Raw genomic sequence first — 14,113 nt, forward strand, 5'->3', positions numbered from 1 at the left:
CATATATATATATATATACATATATATATATATATATATATATAGGCTTCACACATCTGGTCTACACCAGGTAATCAGAGACACACACCTGAGCTGATCACTGATCACATGTGCTTTTTAATTAAATCACTCAAACACAAAATAACTCAATAAAAAAGAGGTTTGGTAAAAACAAATTGTTTAGTTAAAGCATACCAAGATTTTATATTGTGTGTGCCCCAAAATAGCCATCATCTAAGATCCAGAAATGGTTTATAATACTTCTTAATTTTAAAATCACATGAACCGGGGAAGCATTTTGGGATTTGTTATTCCTCAGGTTGTGTTTAAAACAAAGATGAATGGGGTTTATTACATAAAATCCTGTTTCTAAGGTTTACTGTGCAGGATTTTCTTTAGAAAACCAACAGAAATCCCTCTCCATCATCACTTATGACCACTAGAAGTGTGTCGGTGTGTTTCTGCTGCATTGAGTCTGCAAGCATCCGTTAAAGAGGAAGCATCGGGAAAAGAAGAAGCTAATCTGATTTGCTAACTTTGAATGTTGTGTTTACAAACAGTGAGCAACACTTCCTGCGTACTGCGTCTTTAAAGCGTGGCGTGTGACCTTCAGCCCAGCGTGTCGGTGGCGGACGAGCTGCTGAACACGCCGTTCCGGGCGTAGAACGTGTTCTTCACCACCGACGACTTGGCGCGAGACGGCGTCCTGTAATCCAGAGTGTAGTCACCTGTGGAACCAGACAGACACCGTTAATCTGGAGAACAATAACCAGAACAATGCTCAATGTAAAAACTAAACCCAAAGATAGAAACTGTTTCATCCAGAATTTGGTGCAGACGTTTCAGTGTCACCATCAGGTCATTTTTTAATGAAAAAACTTGCAAACGATTATTTCAAAACAAATTTTAATGGACCCTAAACTTTTTTGTTTGGCTTATACCCAGAGAAACATAACTATAGTAGGAATGAGCAACATTTATAGACCTCAGCTTGCTTTATGCTAAGAAATGTGTTGCATTATTGTGGATAAAGGTTTATAAACCAAGTACAACTCATTGGATAAGACAGATGTTAGCAAGCCTTCCTTTAGAGAGAATAACTGACATATTAAAGGCTAAACGGCAGGTATTTGAGGACATATGGAGCCTTTCATTAACTACATTAAAGACTTAGATTTAACGGATGAAGAAGTGGATAACTCGTCTTTGTGGACAATTCAGATTCCGGTCTTGTCAGATTCATAATTGCTTTTCTATATATGTGTTTTAATTCACACCAATTACAATCTATCTTAAAATATGGAAGTTGAATGACGATACATGAATGTAAAAGCTGTATGTCAAAGTGTTATAAACTGAAAATAAAATAAAAATATTGTGGAAAAAAAACAAAAAAACTTGCAAACATTTTGTTAAAAGTGCTGATTAGCAAATTTGCCTAAATACGAACATGGTGAACTTCATCTTTATGTGTTTTTAATTGATAATTCATTGTATGCACGGATTGCAAAGTGAAATGAAATACATTGTTCTTTTGTATTTGAGGTGTCTGTAGTTTCATGTGTACTAGTTATTGACATCATTAGAACATTATGACATCATCATGTTGGTATCACACTGAAGCTTACAGCTGAGACACTAAACAGAAAGAAGAAGAGCATCACATTATATCTTTATATGTGTTATTGCTCTTTGAGTCCTTGTCTGAGATCCAGTGGCTGATAATAATCAGTGGAAGAAGTATTCAGATCGTTTACTACAGTAAAAGTACTAATACTACACTGTGAAATTACTCCACTACAAGTAAAAACCTGCATTCAAAACTAACTGAAGTAAAAGTACAAAAGTATCAGCATCAAAATGTCCTTAAAGTATCAAAAGTAAAAGTATTCCCTTTATGCAAAATGGACCGTTTATGTTCCAAATATCTCATTAGATTATTAATATTGATGCATTTATTAATGATGTCAAGGTAGGGCTCATTATGACTACTTAATACACTGTTATCTGGTTTAAATTATATATAAACGTGTAAATTGATCATATTTTTTCATTTTAAATCTCGAGCTGGAATGTAACTAAAGCACTAAATGTAGTGGAGTAAAAAGTACAGTATTTGCTTCTAAAACAACCTGGTCTCACAGGAATCCGTGAAATAGCCACAGATTTCGCTTAACTCAAAATCCGTGGAATAGCCACGGAATCACTCAAATTTCCGTGAAACTGACACGGATTTGGCTACAATGCAAGTTAATGCCAGTGATATCCCGTGGCTATTCCAACATACAAAGTGATTATGTACATTCACTGAGTGAATATTTAGAAAATAAAACATATATTTCTCACTAGAAATGTGATCAAAATCCATTTTTATGCAGAAACAAAGTCAAAATATTGATTTTTTCACTAAAAATGAGAGAACTGTCCACCATGTTTTTTGTTCTGACCGCCGGGACCTTGAAAGTCACGTGACTTGGAACAAACCAATAGGAACAAATATCCATGGAATAGCCACGGGATATGACTGTCATTAACTTGCATTGTAGCCAAATCCGTGTCAGTTTCACGGAAATTTGAGCGATTCCGTGACTATTCCACGGATTCCTGTGAGACCAGGTTCCTCTAAAATGTGGTGGAGTAGAAGTATAAAGTTAGATGTTTAACTTGTAACGTACCGAGCCTCCAGCCGTACTCCCAGGACGACAGCACGGGGAAGTCAAACTTCTCCTCAGGTGTGATGTGGCGACGCCTCTGCAGGTAGAGGCTCCGCCCCTTCCCCTGCAGGACGTTATGATGAACCAACAAGCAACCAAAGAGTGAAATGTCTGACATGATTTCAGCTAAATGTCTTCATCTTTAATAGAAGAATTGACATTTTTTAGCTTTGCTTTACACTTTGTTAACACATGAAATCAGATTTTTATGCATAATATTATCTTAATATCATCTTAAATTTCGAGTTGCAAGTAAATTAAATCCAGAAAGTAAAGTAAATAAAACTGGAAGTTTGTTATTCTTATGAAACAGATTTTCAGTGACATTTTGAATGAAACATGATGTAATTTTTAGTGTAACACTGATTCGTACGTGGTGTGAGGAGTCGTGGTAGAGAGCGAGTCTGGTCTGAGCAGAAACTGGCCTCATCAGGGGAGCCACCAGGAGACGCTCCTCCTCACAGGGGAGCACAGGAGGAGCAGGAGGAGCAGGAGGAGCAGGAGGAGCAGGAGGAGCAGGAGCAGCAGGAGCAGCAGGAGGAGGAAGGGTGATCTGCCTCTCGGTCGTCTTGCTAGCAGGAGGCTGGACGGCTCTGGAGCATGAACATAAAGAGGAGCATCATCAGCACAGGAACATCTAAAAACATTAGAATATCGTGAAAAAGTTGAAAAAATCTTATGTAATATTCCAATTTTCTGAGACACTGAGTTTTGTATTTTCATTCTCTCTAAGCCAGAATGATCAAAATTACAAGAAAAACAGGCTTGAAATATTTCACTCTATGCTTAATAAATCTATATAATATACAAGTTTCACTTTCTGAAATGATTGACAAAAAATATTGAACCTTTTCACGATATTCTATTTTTTTGAGATGTAGCTGTAGTTCACACATCATTTTACAAAGCTCACCGGGGGTCAGGGGTCAGGAGGGGGTCAGGGGTCAGGTGGGGGTCAGGGGTCAGGAGGGGCAGCTGTGTGTGTGTGTTGGTGTTTGTGGGTCTGGAGGGCGGGTAGAGGTCGGCGTAGCGGCTCTTCCACGCCAAACGGGTCAACATCTCCTTCTGGATCTGCTCCCGGTAGCAGTTCTGGCTCTGAGTCGTCAGCAGGCAGCGCATCTCTGGACACAAAGCTGCAGTTTAACGTCAAAGTTTGATTTTCATCTTGATGAGACTAAATGTAAAGAGCTTGTAGCTCCCTACAGTCTAATAATGTCCTGATAACGTAACAACGCCTGGAAATATAATACAATTAACTCCATCGAAAATGTAATAAAACCCCAAAATGTAATAACTTCACCAATAATGTATTAAAATAAATGAACATATCAAAAGTGTATTTTATAATGAAACTAGTGATATATATATATATATAATCAAATTACATTTTTTTGAGTATTTACACATTTACACATTTTGTCAATATTGAGCAGAACATATTCTAAAAACAAAAAAAAAAAGTCAAACGTTTTGACAAATTATGTAAAATTTGTTATACACCATAGTGTTGCAATGTAAATGTGGATTGTATTTTTTTCTTATTTTAGTTCACATTTATTTTCCTGTATATAATCAGATTTTTATGTGGAAAAAAATATTGGTTACACCAACTGACACTGGGTTGGATCACGTCATTGACCCATTTATATAAGAAAAGGCTGTATATATATATATATATATATATATATATATATATATGGCTAGAGCAGATTGGAGCTGCTCATGTGCTCCACCTACAGGCAGTAAAGGCAATAACACTTGTTCCACTAACAGGTAATCAGTGTTAAAGCAGCATGTAGTCTGATGCTTTAACTGCTTCCTGTTTCCTTTTCCTTTTCTTCCAACAGTTTGTTTCTTTAACCAATCACCAAAATCTTTCTCTTTAACCAAATAGTTTTAGTTGCTTTAGGATAATTAAATCTATGCAGCAGATCAGAACATTAATCTGTGATAGTTTTGAGAAGTCACTATGTGTATCAGAGTAACAACAAACTACCTTTTTTTTTAGTTGTCATGTAGAAAGTTTTCATCATTTCTGATCAGTTTGAATATCTGAAGTGAAGTCAGAAGAGCTTGTTTGGGTCTTGATTAGTTCTGTATTGATGAGTTATGATTAGTACAGTTTTAGCTGTCACGGTTTAAAATGTTGTGAAAAGAAAAGAAAAGAAGTGAATGAATGTTGTAATGTGATAAAGTGTCAGCAGCACCACTAACAGCTCAGTAACATGAACTGATCTCCTCAGAGACCACGACAACAAAGAAGGAAAAACAAATCAAAGGCTTTTAAAACTCTGACTGATCACACAACAAGCAGCAGTGATCATTTATACTGCGTCCCTTTAAATGTCTTTATGAAATAATACCTTTAAATAGTTGTTAAATAGTTTCATTTACCTTTGTTGTGCGTGATGCGGAGCTGTGCAGGATCAGCTTCTCACTGTAGAAATGAGATGTGGATCAGATAACACAAGGAAACATGAGACACACACACACACACACACACACACACACACACACACACACACACAACCTTCTTGGCTTTTACTGTGAAAATGATAAAGATACTTCACCAAATACTATTGACATTTTATACTCAAACATTACAATTTACCAATTTTAACCCTTATGAACCCAAAGACGCTCCACATCTGCTCTTTCATCTGTTCCTAATATTCCTCAGGTTGAAACTATTTTTGGACAATAACAACACTTATTTCCTCCCTTTATTTCTGTGAATATTTTTTTTTTTTTTTTTGTGTCTTGGCTGCTAATTGTAAAGCACTGTTATATAAAGAAATAAATTGAACTTTAAAAAAACAACAACCTAGAAATTATATTAAGTCAAATCCACAGCCAATTCCAATATTCGGCAACAATAATCCACCAGTGCCAGTGCTATATATTACAAATATTACAAATATTGTCCTACAACTCACTATCTTTTTTAATTACCTCGTATATTGTTGATTATTATCATTGACTCTGTAGTGAAGTTTCTCTTTACTGGGAAAATGTATTGTTTGGTTTTTACAATAAGAATGGTAATATGTTTATATATTTTTAATATGTTTATATATATAATCAACTGGATAACTATGTAAGGAAAATGTCATATTCATGAAGCCAAATGTGGCCATACTAAACTCCCATTTGTAGAGCAAAAATAAAAATAAGAAAGCTGTAATATCTTTTCATGTGTGCTCTTTGTTTAATGTTGAATTAAAAAAAACATTGTAATGACTTATTTTTTAAAAACATTTAAACATATTACTTGTGTCTTGATTAAAGATTTTTCCTAAGCAAATAAAAGCATTACACAAACATATTTTAATTATTCCACCAATTACCAATAACTAACCAATATTTTCTTGACATTGTATTATTTATAATGTAAATGTATAGTCGTAGTCATGTTTGTTATACCGATAGTTGACAATTAAAAAAAATAAAAACAAAAGCTTCTGTTTTCGTGTGTGCGCATGCGCGAACGGTTTGCCGTTTGTTTGATTGACAGGACGGCAGATAACAGCCTGTAGCTGTTGATGAGGTGAGCGGAGTTAATTAACCCTTTACAGTGACGTTATTCACCATATTAACGGCAGATTTTTGTTCTTTATTAGGTTATTTTTGTTACACGTCGGTTTCGTTGAGGTTGGAAGTAGGGTTGCCAACTCCCCGAAAAATAAATAAGGGACACTTCATTGGCAGGGCCGGCCGACCCGATTGCCTTCACCCCTCCTGGCGTGGTGACATTTTTTAGCCCCTTTTTTGTAAGTAAAATTATTTTTTTAACAATTTGACTGGAACCTGAATTGAATTAGATGCATATTTTTGTGTGACATGAATACATGGAAAACAAATGATTATCCAGCAATTCACTTTAACACAAAATAACAATTAGGCCCTGTTCTTCAAAGATGTAGTGGAGTTTGCTGATAACAATTTGATTCACTCCTTTAGTTGGCTTTTAAAATGCAGCATGTATGCAATTGAATGGCCATTTTGGAAGATTATAGCATTCCATAATTCCAAATTGGTTCAGTAAAAAGGCATTAAATTCATGTCATGAACACATGGGGACCTGGTCTTCAAGAATGACCTGGAGTTTGCTGAGAACAAATTGATGTATTTATTTTATTGGAGCAGCATGAATACAATTGAATGGCTATTTTGGAGTCATGCAGCTGACAGGGCCGTAAAGTGCAATGTAATTGTGCACTAAAATTTAAAGTGCAGATGTCGTGACCGCAGTACTGGAAGCATGTTGTTTCAGATCAGTCAGTCCATCATGGACTACGGGAAAAGAGCGCCGGCACAACGTGCAGTGTGCTTTATAGATGTTATCACGCACTTTTTCCACCCAGGTGCTTCCTTTTACCCATTCTTCAGTATTTTTGCATCTTTTCTGTTTTTTTCTCGAAGGGGTCCTAGACACATTGCTGCTGAAGGTGTAGCGCCCCGTAAAGCAGGGCCGGCGTCTGTGTCACTGTCACCTCCGCATGCTGCTTTGTTGTCTTCTGCTCTCTTCTCCTCGACCAATGGGATGAGCGTATTCTGTATCGTCATACTCGTGTGTGAATATGCTGTCAGCTCATTGGTCACAGAGCAGGACGGGGCCTGGGAACAAGTTTACCGTAAGTTTACATATAAAGCGCCCTGTTATTAAATTCTCATTGGCATTTACTGACTATTTTTTGACTGTCACGATAATACGGGACAAAGTGCGTCCCTTTTCACCTCAATACGGGACGGCTGCTTTTGTTTCTAAATACGGGACGATTCCGTTTTTCAAGGGACGGTTGGCAACCCTAGTTGGAAGCCGCCAACTTCGGTTGTAACTGGTTTAATTTGTGAGAAGTTACTTTAACGTTTGCCAGCACAGGAGACTGTTGTTAGCATTGATTGTCTGTTTATTTAGCTGTCGGCTAACTGATGACTTCTCTACTTTAAACCGGCTGGTTCCGATATCCATACTGCCATGAGTACACTTATTTTATACAGTCTATGACGTAAACGCAGTACTGTATCCGCACTGAAACCAACTACTGTAGAACTCTGCCTAGCAACAGAACGTTCAACTGAAACCAACTACTGTAGAACTCTGCCTAGCAACAGAACGTTCAACTGAAACCAACTACTGTAGAACTCTGCCTAGCAACAGAACGTTCAACTTAAACCAACTACTGTAGAACTCTGCCTAGCAACAGAAAGTTCAATTTAAACCAACTACTGTAGAACGCTGCCTAGCAACAGAACGTTCAATTTAAACCAACTACTGTAGAACGCTGCCTAGCAACAGAACGTTCAACTGAAACCAACTACTGTAGAACTCTGCCTAGCAACAGAACGTTCAACTGAAACCAACTACTGTAGAACTCTGCCTAGCAACAGAACGTTCAACTGAAACCAACTACTGTAGAACGCTGCCTAGCAACAGAACGTTCAACTGAAACCAACTACTGTAGAACTCTGCCTAGCAACAGAAAGTTCAACTGAAACCAACTACTGTAGAACGCTGCCTAGCAACAGAACGTTCAACTTAAACCAACTACTGTAGAACTCTGCCTAGCAACAGAAAGTTCAACTGAAACCAACTACTGTAGAACTCTGCCTAGCAACAGAACGTTCAACTTAAACCAACTACTGTAGAACTCTGCCTAGCAACAGAAAGTTCAACTGAAACCAACTACTGTAGAACTCTGCCTAGCAACAGAACGTTCAACTGAAACCAACTACTGTAAAACTCTGCCTAGCAACAGAAAGTTCAACTGAAACCAACTACTGTAGAACTCTGCCTAGCAACAGAACGTTCAAAATCAAAAGAACAGGAAATGAAAGACTAAAGGCAATTATCTTAATTCCAGTTTATTTTAATTATCAAATGTACATCATCTCAGGGTTTAGTTTCACATTAAAACACCCGTTCCCCTAATACAAAACAAGAAGTTCTTTTTCCCCATACAAAAAAGCTTGAATCCCCTATGTATCAAAAGTAGCAATGATTAGGCAACGGCATCCAGGAAAGAGATAAAGACATTGATCCTGATTTTATACAGGATATAAACCAGAAATCTGACCTTTAATTTTCCAGCTCAGATCTGATTATAATGCAATAGTTTAGCATTTAATGCAGTGATTGACTTTACAGTGAAAGTACAATCAAACACACTCTGATGTGGAGTATCGCTGGAAGAGAAATATTGAGATGATAGAGAGACTTTGATGAATGTCAATAACATGATTTATACTCTAGTCAGATCTGCTCATGAGAAAATACAGTTGAAGAAACAAGAGAACAGCGATAAACCCAAAACGTTTGCACATAATTAAGTAGTGTGTTATACAGTGCAGAAACAGTAGTGAAGGCAGCTTTAACAGGCATTGATTAGTTATGGCAACAATATGTACTCATGGGATTCTGGGAGCCAAGAAATCAACAATAAACATCAGTAGTCTGTTCGTCCACACATTAAAGAAACATCATACTGACAATTAACCAAACACATAATTCCAGTTTTCTGCTTTTATTTGATATGTTAAGTTTATGTTTTGTTCAAAGAACTTTAAAATTTTGTTGAAAAAATGGTAGGATACAGAAGAAAAAGCAGGTTATTTAGCTCTCTGGTACACAGTGAAACACAATGAAACCACTAAGAAACCTCACAGAAGTCCAGGCTAAATATGTCTTTTTCATTTTGTTCCTGGCGAGGTGGAACCTGAAGCAAAGTGCTGTGTGATTCCAGTTATTTAGATATTATATTTGGCTCTGTCCAAATTTAGTTTTGGAAACACGCAGCGACACCAAGCTGTTGTGGTGGGACGTTCTCACTAAACTATGTCAAGCAATCTTTCATTTACCAATCAAGTATAAAAAACTATCGTTAAGTGCAAAATTTGTCAAGTGATAATTTCTCTCTGAGTCCGATCATTTCTCTCTATTTACTTGACAGCTCCAGTTTAGGCCAGATTACAGTTTATTTTACCATTTTGCCTCCCTGACTCCCTGCAGAAAAGTGTCCAAAGTGTCCAATTAACAGAGTACCAAGTCTCCATTCATGGATGTGTTCATTTTCTCTTCCCTTAGTTTTTTCTTTAATTTCATTTAGTGTTTTGAATTTCTGAAGTGTTAAGTTTTTAAAGTGTAGTTTGGCAGATTGAAAAACAGATCAATAGTGTCAGGGCTGGAAATCCTTTATACTTGTGATTTAAACACATCTGAAAGTGAAATGTACACATAAACTTGCTCATTGCACAGTAATCTACAGTGCAACAGGGATGCAAAATGGTGCAGGAGGAGTGCCGGCAGGTTCCCTGGTGCCTCATGGGACGGTGACCTGGAACGGCGAGCCCGGGACGTGGTCGTTGCCCCACATCACCACCAGGACGTAGTTGCCTCGCTCCTTCAGCATGTAGCTCACGTTGTACTGCAGGTTCCCCAGGTGTTTGACCAGAACCTCCTCACAGGGCACCTGAGGGCCGTGCACCCCCACCAGGAGCATGTTCTTACCTGGGAGGACAGGAGGAGACAGGAAGTGAGTCAAAGACACAAACTCTGATATCCGTCTCTCCCTCCACTTCTCAACTGAGTCTTGGTGTAGAGCAGGGGTCTCAAATTAAAATTACCAGTATCAAAATGACCAAAAAAATAAACAGAATTACTAAAAAAAAAGACATAAAATGACCCAAAAAATACACAAAATGACCCCAAAAACTTCTAAATTAAATTTCTTTAAAAACAGACACAACATGACCAAAAAAATACACAAAATTACTAAAAGACACAAAATTACTAATTATTAATTATGAGATGGTGTTGTGGGAGGAGTTTCCTCACCAGTATGTATGTGTATATATATATATATATATATATATATATATATATGTGTGTGTGTGTGTCTATATGTCTATATGTTTCCAGCTGTGATGGCGTTGTGGGAGGAGTTTCCTCACCAGTATGTATGTATATATATATATATATATATATATATATATATCTGTGTGTGTGTCTGTATGTTTCCAGCTGTGATGGTGTTGTGGGAGGAGTTTCTCACCAGTATGTATGTATATATATGTATAAATATATGTATATATATATATGTTGTGGGAGGAGTTTCTTACCAGCCTTGCTGCAGTCGACAGAGAAGTTGCTCCTCTGGCCCACGAAGGCCTTGCTGAGGCCGGGGCCTCGGCTGGTCACCTTGCTGGCGTCGGAGGGGCCCAGCCAGGGTGCGGCGCTCTGGCTGCTGCTGCTGCTGCTGGAGCGCCGCACGGCTGGATCCACCGTCAGGGTGGACGTCTCGCTGGCGTTGGTCACATTCACCAGCCGAGGGCCTGACGGAGAGACAGACAGCAGGTGGTACGGCTGATGGAAATCCTTCTAAATGATTCAACTTTAATGTTGTATTTCAAGGTTTAAAAGTGCTTCAAGGATTTTGGATAAAGTGTTTGTAAATGCTTGGAATTCTTCCTGTATTTCTCTTGTAATCTGACTATATCCATCTCTAGACTATAGATAATCACATGTTAATGTAAATAATGAGTATCTATCTGAATGAAGAGCGTTCCTCCTAAACAGTGTAACACCATCTCTGTTGGTTTGGTTCAGTCAAATCTCTCCTTTTAGTATGTAAGAACTCATCTAAAACATGCAGTTTACAACAGGTGGAAGATACTGGGAAAGCTTGAGAATGGACCTGTAAAGTCCTTGAAAAATGCTTGAATGTGACCACTGCTAAAGTCTAAGAACCCTGGATCAGGTAGGATCATTTTAAATCAACTGTTGGCATTCCTTTTTCAGAGCAGGAGAGCAACACTAGTAACAAGTTGTGCACCAAACAGGACATATCATAATATTAGTCTGCAGCAACATTAAGGCCTGCCTCATCTGCTTCTAACTAAAGGTTCATTTGTTAGGACAAATATAATGAGAACAAAAATAAGAGTCATAAGAGTTGAATTTAAGAGCTGATATCTAGACATTTAACATGGTTTTCTTGATACTGATTTTGGTTTATTATCAATAAAACCATGTTAAATGTCTAGATATCGGCTCTTAAATTCAACTCTTATGACTCTTATGTTTGTTGTTATCGTTATATTTGTCCAAACAAATGTTCCTTTAGTTGTACCAGACATTAAAATGAACAATAGAAGAAAACAAGGTGATCTAATCATTTTTTCCCATGACTGTACATAATATTAATTTGCAAAAATTACATTGTAGCTCTTTAAAATTATATATGATGAAGTAGTTATCCACAAAAAGAATAATGCATCAAATGACTCAACAGAGCTACAGATTGAGCTTGTTTGTAATGTAAAGACAAAGAGTTCGAGCATATTAATATTCAGCAGAGAGATTCAGATCTCTACCTGTGACTTTGGCCTTGAAGGGACTGTTGTTGATGTGGTTCGGTCCTCCATATTTGATGCTGATCAGGTAGTTTCCAGGCGCCATGGGAGTGTACTGGACCTTGTAGCCTTCTGGGACCTCCTTACAGTCCATCTTTACCTTGGAGGGCCCCTCGATGGTCACGGCCAGGGCCCCGGGGCCCGCCTTACTGTTGTTAATGATGAACTCTGACTGGTTACCTGCAGGGTTAAAACACTGTTTTAGCTAACAGCGCTCAGTGTTGTGGTCCTTTTGTTATTAACCCTCAGGGCAGGTTGATGCTTTTCATTCTTCATGTGTTAATAGTTTTGGCTGTTCATGTAATTGGCCTTTTGTTTTTTGTCCAGATTGTGTATTTTTATTGGCTCTTGTTATTTCCAGCTCAGCTCCAGCAGGAAGGTTACAAACAATAGTTACTCTTCAGGTTGAGCCATTATAAACCATTCAAAAGGCTATTTTTGATCTCACTTATGTTAAAGCATAAACATGCATTTATTACATTTTGGTGTCAATCTGGGCTTTGGCCTTGGATTTGATTATTTTTACTACTTTCCACCAGATTGCATCATTTTGACCATATCCAGCAGAGAAAAAACAGGTAATTTATACACACAATCCATACACACAAGCACAACTGCTTCAAATAAATCTAAACATGGATCATCTTGAATCACATCAAAGATGAATCCATCTAGAGAGACATGACTGATGATTGAACCCGCCTGCGGTGCCTTTCTCCAGTCCAGCTCCGTACGCTGTGACCAGACCGGGTTCTCCTGTCTGTCCTGGTTCTCCGACCCGGACCTGGAAAGGACTTCCTGGGATGTGAGAGCCGTTGAACTTGACGTCGATGGTGTGGATGCCGTTCTCCCTGGGGATGAACCGGATTGCGTACTTATCTGGAGGACAGAAGAAGGACTTGGTTACCTAAAGCCCAGTGATTGGCTCCTTCAGACCTCTTTAAGGTGCTTTATGTTGCCTTGAGAACACTCAGACCTCTTTCCAGCTCCGTGACAACACACTCCTCCAGAGCTCCAGACGGGCTGTGGACTTTGGCCTCCATCTTGCCCTGGGCTCCGTTCAGACGCACCGCAAAGGATGCTGGGTGATTGGCCTTCAGACCAGACTCCTGAGGTCAGAGGTCAGGGTGGAAGGGTTAACAACACACACACATATACAAACACACCTTCACATGTCAGTAGAAGAGTCAAATACTGGGAAGAAAATACTGTTTTCTCCGTTTCTTCTGTTTCTCTTCCTTCTATTTTAGCTCCAGTCTTACCTGAGCTCCTGCTGGTGCAGCTCCAGCAGACGGAGGCAGAGAAACACTTCAACACTACAGTCTGATAGGACAGGGTTATAGTATGGAGGATATACTAGGAGGATTATTTTCATATAAGTATATAAATAGAAAATGGAAATGTAATAAAGATACTGGTGTCTTTTTTGGTCAATATGCTGAATTAAATAACAGAAAAAATTGAAGAACTTAATCACACTGATGCAAAACTGCACAGTGGCCAAATGTTAGTGATAATAGGCGCGTTTCCATCAGGTACTTTTCCCTCTAACGAGCCGCTTGTGAGTGCTTTGGGACGGCGCTACTCGTTAAGAGGAGAAGGAACGGGTCTCCAAAAAGTCTCCAATTACACCAGAAAAAGTCGCTAGATTTGTAGCTAGTCGCTTAAAAAAAAAGTCTCTAGAGGGCCTGAATAGTCTAAATATAGAGACAAAGAGTCTCTAGAGGGCCTGAATAGTCTAAATATAGAGACAAAGAGTCTCTAGAGGGTCTGAATAGTCTAAATATAGAGACAAAGAGTCTCTAGAGGGTCTGAATAGTCTAAATATAGAGACAAAGAGTCTCTAGAGGGTCTGAATAGTCTAAATATAGAGACAAAGAGTCTCTAGAGGGTCTGAATAGTCTAAATATAGAGACAAAGAGTCTCTAGAGGGTCTGAATAGTCTAAATAAAGAGACAAAGAGTCTCTAGAGGGTCTGAATAGTCTAA

General features: G+C 38.3%; 2 protein-coding genes across 2 annotated transcripts in view; both read right to left on the reverse strand.

The window, feature by feature from the left end:
* Positions 1 to 591: 591 nt before the first annotated feature.
* LOC131962681 (protein ATP6V1FNB) lies at positions 592 to 5,210 on the reverse strand. Its single transcript, XM_059327676.1, has 5 exons — positions 5,109 to 5,210; positions 3,656 to 3,835; positions 3,088 to 3,302; positions 2,676 to 2,778; positions 592 to 728 (listed from the first exon to the last, which is right to left on the reverse strand). The coding sequence occupies exons 2-5, from the start codon at positions 3,831 to 3,833 to the stop codon at positions 610 to 612; spliced, it is 615 nt and encodes a 204-aa protein (XP_059183659.1). The 5' UTR covers positions 3,834 to 3,835; positions 5,109 to 5,210; the 3' UTR covers positions 592 to 609.
* A 3,353-nt stretch (positions 5,211 to 8,563) lies between these two features.
* flnbl (filamin B, like) overlaps positions 8,564 to 14,113 on the reverse strand; it is a 110,270-nt gene continuing 104,720 nt past the window's right edge. The window contains 5 exon segments of the mRNA XM_059329480.1: positions 8,564 to 10,221; positions 10,833 to 11,045; positions 12,087 to 12,305; positions 12,828 to 13,004; positions 13,102 to 13,234. Of these exon segments, the coding sequence (XP_059185463.1) occupies positions 10,034 to 10,221; positions 10,833 to 11,045; positions 12,087 to 12,305; positions 12,828 to 13,004; positions 13,102 to 13,234 (930 nt within the window). The 3' untranslated portion in view covers positions 8,564 to 10,033.

Source organism: Centropristis striata, chromosome 3 (assembly GCF_030273125.1).
Source record: "Centropristis striata isolate RG_2023a ecotype Rhode Island chromosome 3, C.striata_1.0, whole genome shotgun sequence".
NCBI classification, from domain to species: Eukaryota; Metazoa; Chordata; class Actinopteri; order Perciformes; family Serranidae; genus Centropristis; species Centropristis striata.